Source organism: Leuciscus leuciscus (genome assembly GCF_965113295.1).
Source record: "Leuciscus leuciscus genome assembly, chromosome: 15".
NCBI lineage: Eukaryota > Metazoa > Chordata > Actinopteri > Cypriniformes > Leuciscidae > Leuciscus > Leuciscus leuciscus.
The window spans coordinates 10618154-10629852 of NC_138739.1; the positions used below are offsets into that span (position 1 = coordinate 10618154).

Sequence of the window (11699 nt, forward strand, 5' to 3'; positions counted from 1 at the left end):
AGAAACAGCATCATGGGAAATAAATGGCAGGGTGGAAATCACAGATATCTGAGTTCACACACCTGCACATAGTTCCCTTTCGAACAGTCACTTCGTATTGCATAGCTATACGCAGTGGGGGAAACTCCTTTTCCTCGATTTACTGAACGTTTTGTGTAAAACGCATTTGCAGCGTCTGGCTCGCTCATAGGCTGTGCTGCAGCAACTGCATAAACCAATGGCACGGGCGCCTCTGGCGTGTACCCAACGAGCATCATCACACGTCAGAGCTCCCCAAGGGGGCGTGGCCTTAGCCTATAACATTCCCCCGAATTCGCCATTTTAGCAGATATCACTCCTTCAGCGACAACTGCATGACTCTGACACTTTATACTGAAAGCTTCGCCGTTGAATCAGGCCCTTCAGAGTGAGCGAGCACATCCTCAGCGTACTACGCACTCAGACGTTTCCCCTGACGGCGTCTCTTCTGTGGTCATCCGGCGACGATGACGATTATATCCTTTTAAAAATGCCTAGTTCATCCTGCGCCACGTGCGGACTCAAGCTGCACGAGGCCGATGGACACGCGAGCTGCATTTCTTGCCTGGGAATCCCCCACGCGGAAAATGCACTCTCTGCCGGCGGATGTGAGGCCTGCGAAAACCGTGCTGCGAACGCGGCTAGCTCTCTTGCGAGACGGCGACACCACTTCACCCACGCTTCCCTTCCCGGCACTATTTCAGCCGAGGAAGAAGAAACGCCGCAGCCAAAGGCCCCCTGAGAGCATGGATGTAAGCGAACGCACGCCGGCCGTGTACCCGCGTGCCTCGCCTTCTCCAGAGCTGACACCCTCTCCGGTACTGTTCGAGAGAGACCAGCCACGTGGCGGGCCTTGTCTCCTTTGGAGGGTTGGTCGAACTCGACGACAGCCTGTCAATCGCTGCATCTGAGGAGGAATGGCCGGGCTCTCTCGACCCCGTCAAAGCTTCTCAGTCGTCAGTAGGGTTGAGTACCGAAACCGACGTAAACGGTAGTAACGAGACCGAATAAGAACGAAACTTTCGGTGCCTGATTTCGGTGCCTGACGTTTTTTACCGCCCCCTATAAAACATCTCGCGGCACGAATGATCCAATAATAAAACATATCCAGTAAACCAGCAGAGCATTCATTTAGTTCGTTTGTTAAATAAGAGACGATCTAACGCTGAAATGTGTTTTTTAAATCAAGTGATCAAAGTGCTCGTTGCCGCTGCGATCAGTGGCGCGGATACAGTGTTTTCTCTTGTGGCTCGCGCACACCGCACTCGCGCGCTTCAATACGTTGCGGAGATTGATCTATTTATGAGGCGCCGTCTATATGATTATGTGCGCAGAGAGTTTGTGTGTGCGTGCTCGCGTCTCAGATGAGTATGTGCACAGAGAGTTTGTGTGTGTGTGTGTGTTCGCGTCTCAGATGAGTATGTGCGCAGAGAGTTCCGCGCGTCTCGTGTGTGTAGAGTTTGCGTGTGTGTGCATGAGCGACTTTAGAAGTTGTGCATTTCATATGTATTAGTTTGAGCATTCAGCAGTATACATGTATGTGTGACTACTTAGTATATGTGTATGCAAGGGTTTCATATGTGCGTGAATGAAGTTTGATTTAAGCCCTATGGCGCCTCATATCTATTCGTTCTGGTGAAATCTCAAAATATAATGGACACAAAGTGTCCCTGCTTGATATACAACTACGGATGAGCATAATCGGTTTTGAAAAAAAAAAAGACGAATGCGGATTAGAACCCAAAACCTCTGACATGCTTGACTAAAGTTCAAGTTCAGCTGCCAGTGTTCCTTTTCGGGTAAGTCTAGTATGGTAATGCCAACTGCAAATCTTGCATATAAAGTATGAAGTATATCAATATCAAGTATATTTATATGAGGCTATACTGTGTGTGTTAAATATTTCTGCTCAGTGTCAGATATTTCTCTGTTTTGTAAAAGAAAATTTTATCTTAACTCAAGTGTTTTCGGCTACATCAGTAGCCTTTTAAACGGCACAATTTTTCATTTAATTAGAAATCAGAAAATCTTTTTCAGAAAATCACACACACACACACACACACTCACACACACAGAGGTATTATTTTTTTGATAAAGTTTGAGCGGTTTAGTTTTCTTAAGTACCGTTTCAAGAACCGTTTAAGCACCGGAACCGTTTGAAAAATACCGAGTAGGTACTGGTATCGGATAAAACCCAACCAATACCCAACCCTAGTTGTCAGACAGCTTTTCAGCGACCAGGACCAATTCCGACGCCGAAATGCTTAGAAAAGGGTACGAACCTTTGCCGCCCCTCAAAGAGGCTGTGGCAGCTCATTTGTCCCCGAGCACGGCGGCTAGCTGGCGAGCTAGAGCTACCCACCCCAACAAGCCCTGTAGAGCCACATCAGCCCTTGCTGGACGCGCGTATTCCGCCTCTGGCCAGGCTGCATCGGCTCTACACACATGGCTGTGCTACAGGTCTACCAGGCCAAACTCCTCCAGTCGATGGATGAGGCTGGCCCGGACCCCGAGGCCTTCAGCGATCTCAGGAGTGCAACGGACCTAGCCTTGCATGCTATGAAGGCTACAGCACACGCCATAGGTAAGAGCATGACGAGCTTGGTTGTTTTAGAGCGCCACCTCTGGCTTAATCTGACTGAGATTAAGGACACGGACAGGACACAATTTCTCGACGCCCCCGTATCCAGCTCCGGCCTCTTCAGCCCAGCGGTGAAAGGGCCATTTGAAATGCCTGGGTCTCACAATCAATGTTACCAAGAGCAAACTGACCCCCAGCCAGAGCGTGGTCTTTCTGGGCACAGTTCTAGACTCGATGGCAATGACAGCACGGCTCACACAAGAGTGCGCGCTCTCAGTACAGACGCTAGCAGCCTCTTTCAAAGCGCGCGCCCCTGAAAAGATTTCAGAAACTTCTCTGTTTCATGGCAGCGGCATCGTCAGTACTCTGTATGGGACTATTGCGCCCGCTGCAGCACTGGCTGAAACGCCGTGTGCCAACCCATGCATGGCAGTCCGGCAGCCTGCAAGTTATGGTGAATCACGGTTGTTTGAAAGCCCTGGTTCCCTGGCGGGCTCAGGATTGGTACCTCAAGGGTGTGGCCATGGGGGTAGTTTCCGAAAGGAAAGTGGTGTTTACAGATGCATCCAACCTGGGTTGGGGTACGCTGCACGAGGGCAAGCCTGTCTCCGGCCTCTGGTCGAGCACGGAGCAGAGCTTACACATCAACTGTCTGGAAATGAAAGCGGTTGGTTTGGCCCTGAAAGCATTACTGCCAAAAAAGTCTCCATGTCCTGGTCCGCACGGACAACATGCCCAAGGTGGCTTACATAAATCGCCAAGGTGGCATCAGGTCAGGCAGCCTGTATGCCATGGCGAGAGACCTCCTCATGTGGGCACAGACCAATCTGCGCTCTATGAGGGCAATGCATATTACGGGCGTTCAGAATCTGGGCGCGGATATGCTGTCACGGGGCAACACTCCCCTAGGCGAGTGGTACCTGAACTCACAGACGGTCCGTCTGATATGGAGTGTGTTCGGAGAGGCCGAAATAGACCTTTTTGCCTCGAGATCCAACACCCAAAATGTTCTTCTCGAAAAGCAGGGATGCGTTGACCCATCACTGGCCCAACCGTCCCCTTTACGCTTTTCCCCCTGTCTCGATGAAGGGGAAGGTCCTAAATACTATCTCTGAAGCCAGGGCCCCGTCTACTCGGTGTCTCTATGCTTTGAAATGGTCAGTTTTTTCCAGCTGGTGCTTGAAAAACTGTGTAAACCCAGAGTCATGTGAGATATCTGTGGTACTCTCCTTCCTACAGGAGCTGTTGGACGCGGGCCGCTCCCCGTCCACGCTCAAAGTATATGTGGCAGCTATTGCAGCGCATCATGCTCTGATGGCTGACCAATCAATAGGAAGAAATTAGTTGGTGGTGCAGTTTTTGAAGGGTGCTAGGAGAATCAACCCCTCCAGACCCCCTTCTGTGCCCCTTTAGGACCTCTCTGTGGTCCTGGGGCTTTAAAGGGCCCACCATTTGAACCACTCCAGTCGGTTGATCTGAAACCTCTCTCGCTAAAGACTGCTCTCCTGTTGGCACTGGCATCTATCAAGCGAGTGGGAGATCTGCAGGCTCTCTCAGTGAGCCCTTCATGTTTGGAGTTTGGTCCAGGTGACACTAAGGTCATCCTCAAACCCAGGCATGGTTATGTACCCAAAGTGCTCTCAACACCGTTCAGAACACAGGTCATTACATTATTAGCTCTTCCCCCTTCCGTTGAGGATGGGGAGGTTAATCTTCTCTGCCCTGTCAGGGCGCTGAGTATCTATCTGGAGCATTCTGCGTCTTTTAGACAGTCAGAACAGCTTTTTGTCTGCTTCGGTGGCCGTTCCAAGGGTGATCCAGTCACTAAGCAAAGGCTGTCTAGATGGATTGTGGATGCCATATCCATGGCTTATGCCTCGGTGGGGCAGGTTTGCCCCATTGGTGTTAAGGCCCATTGAACTAGAGGCATGACTTCGTCGTGGGCTTGGTCATCTGGCTTTCCCATTCAAGATTTTGTGATGCGGCCGGCTGGTCCTCGCCTTCCACATTTATGAAATTTTATAATATGGAGGTGCCTTCTCTACAAGCGAAGGTACTTTCGGTATGATAAAGGCCTGACGGTGTCTGGTCTTGTCTACATTGTATTGTGCATAATCACACATATGTATAAAACCCGCTTGCTGGTTATATATTTTTTTATTATACTGATAGCCCCGACGGTGTCTGGGCTCATTAGTGTATTATGTTAGTATTGATACTGACACATATATATATTATGAGACCCAACGGTGTCTGGTCTTATATACATTGTATTATGTATAATCATTCACACATATATAAACCCACGTTGCTGGTTATATATTTATTATACTGATAGCCCCGATGGTGTCTGGGCTCATTAGTGTGTTATGTTAGTAATATTACTGACACATATATATTTTATAGGACCCGACGGTGTCTGGTCTGATATATACAGTATATAAAATGGTTTCGGCTGTCTATGGGCTCAGGGACCTGAGTTCAGTGGCAACCAGTTACTTTTGGTGCGGCGTTTTGCATGGCGTCCGCACTGCGTATAGCTACGCAATACGAAGTGACTGTTCGAAAGGGAACTACTCGGTTACTATCGTAACCTCGGTTCCCTGAGATAGGGAACGAGTATTGCGTAGCCGGCCGCACTATAGTAATCTGGTGAGTTGTCGCTTCAGTCGTGAAACCTGCTAAAAGGGCGAATTCGGGGGAATGTTATAGGCTAAGGCCACGCCCCCTTGGGGAGCTCTGAAGTGTGATGATGCTCAATGGGTACACGCCAGAGGCGCCCGCGCCATTGGTTTATGCAGTTGCTGCAGCACAGCCTATGAGCGAGCTAGACGCTCAGTGTGCTAGCTGTGCAGCTGCAAATGCGTTTTACACAAAAGCTTCAGTAAATCGAGGAAAAGGAGTTTCCCCCACTGCGTATAGCTACGCAATACTCGTTCCCTATCTCAGGGAACCGAGGTTACGATAGTAACCGAGTAGTTTACATTTTAAGTTTTGGTTTAGTGTTGTAAGTCCCATAAGTAAATACAACAGTAGGAAACTTCTCATGATCACATCTACATCTCAGTAATATCTGGGAATAAGAGCAAGAGCTTATCTTCTGACTGATTGAAATAGTGGACTGTTGATCTAAACTAACTTTTACCAGAACACCCCAAAAACTTTGTAACTCACCATCCAGACAGCAAAAGTACAGCCAGAAAAAAACTAATGTTTTTCCTTTAAAACTGTAATGTATGTGGTGCAACCTATAAATAGATCAAAAAGGAAGCGTGGAGAAAACATACTCGTGTCCGACTCTTGCTCCGTCCCCCTCTCGTACAATTCTTTATCGGATTTGTCAGGACCTGACAAAGAAGATGGAAAACACAAGACTAGAGAAAATAAATAAAGAAAAAGTACACAAGTGCTGATGATGAAATATAAGACAATGTGGCAGTTCTGTTCAATTGCAACTGCAGGAAAAAAAAAACCCTCAGTTTTCATGAAGGGCAAAATTAGCTATATAGACCCAAATACCAATTTTTGCACCAGGCTGTAAACATATGTTTTTCTGCTGTAAAGTTGGGCGTATTAACATGGGATTTAAATACGGGATTGACTCTGTTTTGGAGCCGGCCTCTAGTGGCCAGTCGATGAACTGCAGTTTAAGTCACTTCTGTGTTGGCTTCACGAGAGACAGGAAGGTTGTCTTTTGACTGAAGAAACCTCTTGAATTTGACGTGAAAACGACTTCTCTATTTTCTCCACATTATAACGTCACAATGCTGTAGCTTGGTTTCAATAAATGTTTTCAAGTGAGGTTTTGAGGTCTGAAATGTAAAGTATGTTTTAATAATACAATGACCTCTCATATGTCAAACGATCAAACATAATTTCAGGTGAACGTTCAGGTCCTCGCTAAAATGGTCACGGTTAACAAAAGGATAAGACAGGATTATAAAGTTATAATCTTTCTGTAATACTCTCCCAGAAGCTTCTCTGTTTGAATGGAAGTCAATGGAGATGTTTCAGTCTACAAAAATAAAAAGCTTTTCTGTGGAGACGGTTCATCATATAAGTATATGGCTAACTTTGCATGAAATATCATTTGGACTGAGCTATATGGGTTTTTATATGAAAAATTATAACAGTATGATCGATGTGGATGTATGACCGTCAGTTTTCAGGGTTTTAAGTAGCCTATGAATTCATTTTTAAATTACAGTGTCATAGAGAAATTTCAAAGTTCACAAATAAATATGAATTTATACTTTGTAGTATCAAGAAGAAGTATAACAATAAAGTGGCACTTCTGTTATATAATAGAGTGAGCTGTATTTCTCTACTCACCATAGACAGTAACAGTGAATCTGTATGTAGACGATGGGCCGCTGCGGCTGATCTTAACTTCATAAACTCCAGCATCTTCAGGTCTGATGTTCATGATGGTCAGAGATCCAGTCTTCTTGTCCAGCTTCAGTCTGTCTCTGAATCTCTCATCAAGATTATCAGGGATCGTATTTTTCACTCCATCAGTTTTAGCTATAAGAGGCCCGTTAGATCCAAACCTCCAGAATATCTCTTCATCTCTCTGTATTTCAGTGAGACTAGAGTTTAGAGAGACTGAATCTCCCTCCATCACTGACACTGACTTCACTGCATCTGTGTCAGAAAACACTCCTGAAGAACACACAGAAACAGTCTCTCAGACACACATTCAACTTTAAGTTCTTTTAATGAAGCTTTAATTATTAGTTTCTAAATGATTACAAACTTTGAGAAAGTAGAAAGATAGAAACAGCATCATGGGAAATAAATGGCAGGGTGGAAATCACAGATATCTGAGTTCACACACCTGCACATAGTTTACATGATATATAATATATAATAGAGTGAGCTCAGCTGTATTTCTCTACTCACCATAGACAGTAACAGTGAATCTGTGTTTAGTCTCTGAGCTGCTGCCGCTGATCTCAACTTCATAAACTCCAGCATCTTCAGTTCTGATGTTCATGATGGTCAGAGATCCAGTCTTCTTGTCCAGCTTCAGTCTGTCTCTGAATCTCCCATCAAGATCATCAGGGATCATGTTGTTCACTCCATCAGTTTTAGCCATAAGATTCCTGTTAGTTCCGAATCTCCACATTATCTCTTCATCTTTCTGTATTTCAGTGAGACTAGAGTTTAGAACGACTGAATCTCCCTCCATCACTGACACTGACTTCACTGCATCTGTGTCAGCAAACACTCCTGAAGAACACACAGACACAGTCTCTCAGTCACACATTCAACTTTAAGTTGTTTTAATGAAGCTTTAACTGTTAGTTTCTAAATGATTACAAACTTTGAGAAAGTAGAAAGATAGAAACGGCATCATGGGAAATAAATTGCAGGGTGGAAAACACAGATATCTGAGTTTACACACCTTTGCATAGTTTACATTTTGGTTTAGTGTTATAAGTTCCATAAGTAAATACAACATGACACTTCTCATGGTCACATCTACATCTCAGTAATATCTGTGAATAAGAGCAAGAGCTTCTTCTGACTGATTTAAATAGTTTACTGTTGATCTGAACTAACTTTTACCAGAACACCCCAAAAAGTTTGTAACTCACCATCCAGACGGCAAAAGCACAGCCAGAAAAAAAACTAATGTTTTTCCTTTAAACATTTTCTTCCAACAGCTCTGAGGTTTGAAATAACAGTTTAGAAAGATTATCTGAGCACGATCTACTCCTGTCTCTGTGTCTCGGTTGAGTGAGCATGCGTGTAACGCGTTGAGGCTGTAATCCAGTTTTCCGCAGCATTACTTGAAATTAGTCTGTCACGTGACCTGTGGAAATGAAGCTTCGTTACCTCACTGTCACGTCACCAGGCTCTATTACAAAGCGCGTCGATTGCGCTGTCCCATATTTGCTATCCATTTAGTGCAATATAATAATTATATCGGTCATGCCTTTACTATGTAGTTTTTTTTTTTTTTTTTTGTGGTAGCCTATTGTTTTGTTTTTTTAACGTGTGGTATTGTTGTTAATTATTCTTGAATAAATGTCATTTAATTTGTGTTTGTGTTTTTTAAACAATGTGCATGATTGTGTTGTTTTGTAAGGAACACACAACAATGGTGCAATGAAAAATCACATTAAACATTCTATTTAGAAGGTGAAAAGACAAGTTTGATGCGAGTAAAAATGAAGAACAGAACGTCTTTATAGTCATTGTATTGTGCAAATAAAATGAAATTAGGAAACTCTATTGGTGCACACACACGCCGTGATCTTGCTAATGATGACATATGTTTATTACATAGGCTATACAAATAAACCTTACAATAACATCCCAATGAACAGAACAACTGAATGACACAGTTGGTGTATGAATGTTTGGTGTATGAAAACCCGCCCACGGGTAACCCTCGTCACTGATACAGGAGTAGCCTAGTGTAAAAACAAAGTAAGAAAAAAAGAAAAAAAATCCCATGATAGTATTTACACAGATAAAAGGGGAATATCGTTAATACTCTCGAATAAATTGAAACAAGTATACTGCGCTGTTGTTGTTTACATAAAAGTGAAAGCACTGGTTTGACCAATCAGCGCGAATCAAGCTGATGACGCGCGTCATTGTTTCTTGGACAGCTTTTCTAGTTATAATACCTTTTTTAGTAGTAATCATTTTAAGGATCTACAAAGCAATTTCCACCAGTCATTCTAGGGAAACAACACTGGTTTGGCCGGAATTATGGGCGCTTATTTGCTGATTGGTCTGGTTATGTGTAAGCATTCATTTAAAATAAAATTAATTGAATGTGAAACATGAGTAATCCATATGAAAAAAATATTCCTTCCACAAAGACTTAACACTGATAAATGTGCAATGCATGGAAACCTGTTTTTTGTTGCTTTGCCACAAAAAGAATAAAAAAATAAAATAAAAATAAAAACTGAGTGTGGGACTTTTTTGTCAGAGAACTTGAAGGCTCTTACTGGGCTGCGTTCCAGTCCTCCTTTATCATACTTCTATGTTCAAAAAGCTGAAGCAAATAGAAGCAACCCCTAAAGGACATTCATGTCAAAAGATCAAACGCTGTAGCTTGGTTTCAATAAATGTTTTCAAGTGAGGTTTTGAGGTCTGAAATGTAAGTATGTTTTAATAATACTATGGCCTCTTATATGTCAAACGATCAAACACAATATCAGGTGAAGGTTCAGGTCCTCACTGAAATGGTCACGGTTACAAAAGAAGAAGACAGGATACTAGAGTTATAATCTTTCTGTAATACTCTCCCAGAAGCTGCTCTGTTTGAATGGAAGTCAATGGAGATGTTTCAGTCTACAAAAATAAAAAGCTTTTCTGTGGAGACGGTTCATCATATAAGTATATGGCTAACTTTGCATGAAATATCATTTGGACTGAGCTATATGGGTTTTTATATGAAAAATTATAACAATATGATCGATGTGAATGTATGACCGTCAGTTTTCAGGGTATTAAGTAGCCTATGAATTAATTATTTTAAATGGAATTACAGTGTCATAGAGACATTTCAAAGATCACAAATAAATATGAATTTTTACTTTGTAGTATCAAGAAGAATTATAACAATAAAATGGCACTTCTGTAATATATAACTGAGCTGTAATTCTCTACTCACCATTGACAGTAACATTGAATGTGGTCTTGCTTCCTCTGATGGTCACTTCATAAAGTCCAGAGTCTGTGGTTCTGGTGTTCATGATGGTCAGAGATCCAGTCTGATTGTCCACCTTCAGTCTGTCTCTGAATCTCCCATCAGTGCCGTCAGATATGAAGATCTCATCAAGCTCTCTATTGATTTTAGCTATTAGAGGCCCGTTAGTTCCAAACCTCCACTCAATCACATCATCATCCTTTAGTTCAGTATCAGAGTTTAGAGTGACTGAATCTCCCTCCATCACTGACACTGACTTCACTGCATCTGTGTCAGCAAACACTCCTGAAGAACACACAGAAACAGTCTCTCAGTCACACATTCAACATTAAATTGTTTTAATGAAGCTTTAACTGAAGTTTGAAGTTGTTTTGAAATGATTACAAACTATAAGAAAGTAAAAAGGTAGAAACAGCATCATGGGAAATAAATGGCAGGGTGGAAAACACAGATATCTGAGTTCACACACCTTTATAGTTTACATTTTACGTTTTGGTTTAGTGTTATAAGTTCCATAAGTAAATACAACAGTAGGAAACTTCTCATGGTCACATCTACATCTCAGTAATATCTGGGATTAAGAGCAAGAGCTCATCTTCTGACTGATTTAAATGGTGGACTGTTGATCTGAACTAACTTTTACCAGAACACCCCAAAAAAGTTTGTAACTCACCATCCAGACGGCAAAAGTACAGCCAGAAAAAAACTAATGGTTTTCCAGGCTCTATTACAAAGCGCTTCGATTGCGCTGTCTCATATTCGCTATCCATTTAGTGCAATATAATAATTATATCGGCCATGCCTTTACTATGTAGCATTTTGGTGTGTTTTTTTATTTTTTTTTTTTTACGTGGGGTAGGCCTATTGTTGTTAATTATTCTTGAATAAAAATATGTCATTTCATTTATATTTCTGTATTTAACAATGTGCATTATTGTGTTGTTTTGTAAGGAACACACACAAAAAAATTGAATATCGTTATACTCTCGAATAAATTGAAACAAGTATACTGCGCTGTTGTTGTTTACATAAAAGTGAAAGCACTGGTTTGACCAATCAGCGCGAATCAAGCTGATAGAGGAGGACAAAGCTAACCCCTTTTCTAGTTAATACGGTTTTGAGTAGTAATCATTTTAAGGATTTACAAAACAATTTCCACCAGTCATTCTAGGGAAACAATTTAGATATTTTTAGCACTGGTTTGACCGGATTTTATGGGCACTTATTTGCTGATTGGTCTGGTCTAAAATTAATTGAATGTGAAACATGAGTAATCCATATGCAAAAAAATATTCCTTCCACAAATACTTATAACCGATAAATGTGCACTGCATGGAAACCTGTTTTTGTTGCTTTGCCACAGAAAGAATAAGAAAAAAAAAGAAAAAAAAAAAAAAGAAAAAAGAGTGGCCTGCGTTCAGGTCC

The 11699-nt window shown here is 42.4% G+C and overlaps 2 protein-coding genes across 10 annotated transcripts in view; one reads left to right on the forward strand and one right to left on the reverse strand.

The window, feature by feature from the left end:
* The window catches only part of LOC309476219 (uncharacterized protein), a 169890-nt gene that overhangs the window by 31914 nt on the left and 126277 nt on the right, over window positions 1-11699 (forward strand). The window lies entirely within an intron of this gene.
* The window catches only part of LOC309476022 (uncharacterized protein), a 157047-nt gene that overhangs the window by 5579 nt on the left and 139769 nt on the right, over window positions 1-11699 (reverse strand). For 4 of the 6 annotated variants that reach the window (XM_082139118.1, XM_082139115.1, XM_082139120.1 and 1 more), the window contains exons 2-5: window positions 10239-10559; window positions 7502-7831; window positions 6932-7261; window positions 5887-5946 (exon numbers count right to left, since the gene is read on the reverse strand). In XM_082139118.1, the coding sequence (XP_081995244.1) occupies window positions 5887-5946; window positions 6932-7261; window positions 7502-7831; window positions 10239-10559 (1041 nt within the window). The remainder of the gene's footprint in view (window positions 1-5886; window positions 5947-6931; window positions 7262-7501; window positions 7832-10238; window positions 10560-11699) is intronic. The other 2 variants (XM_082139119.1, XM_082139117.1) reach the window with 2 other exon arrangements.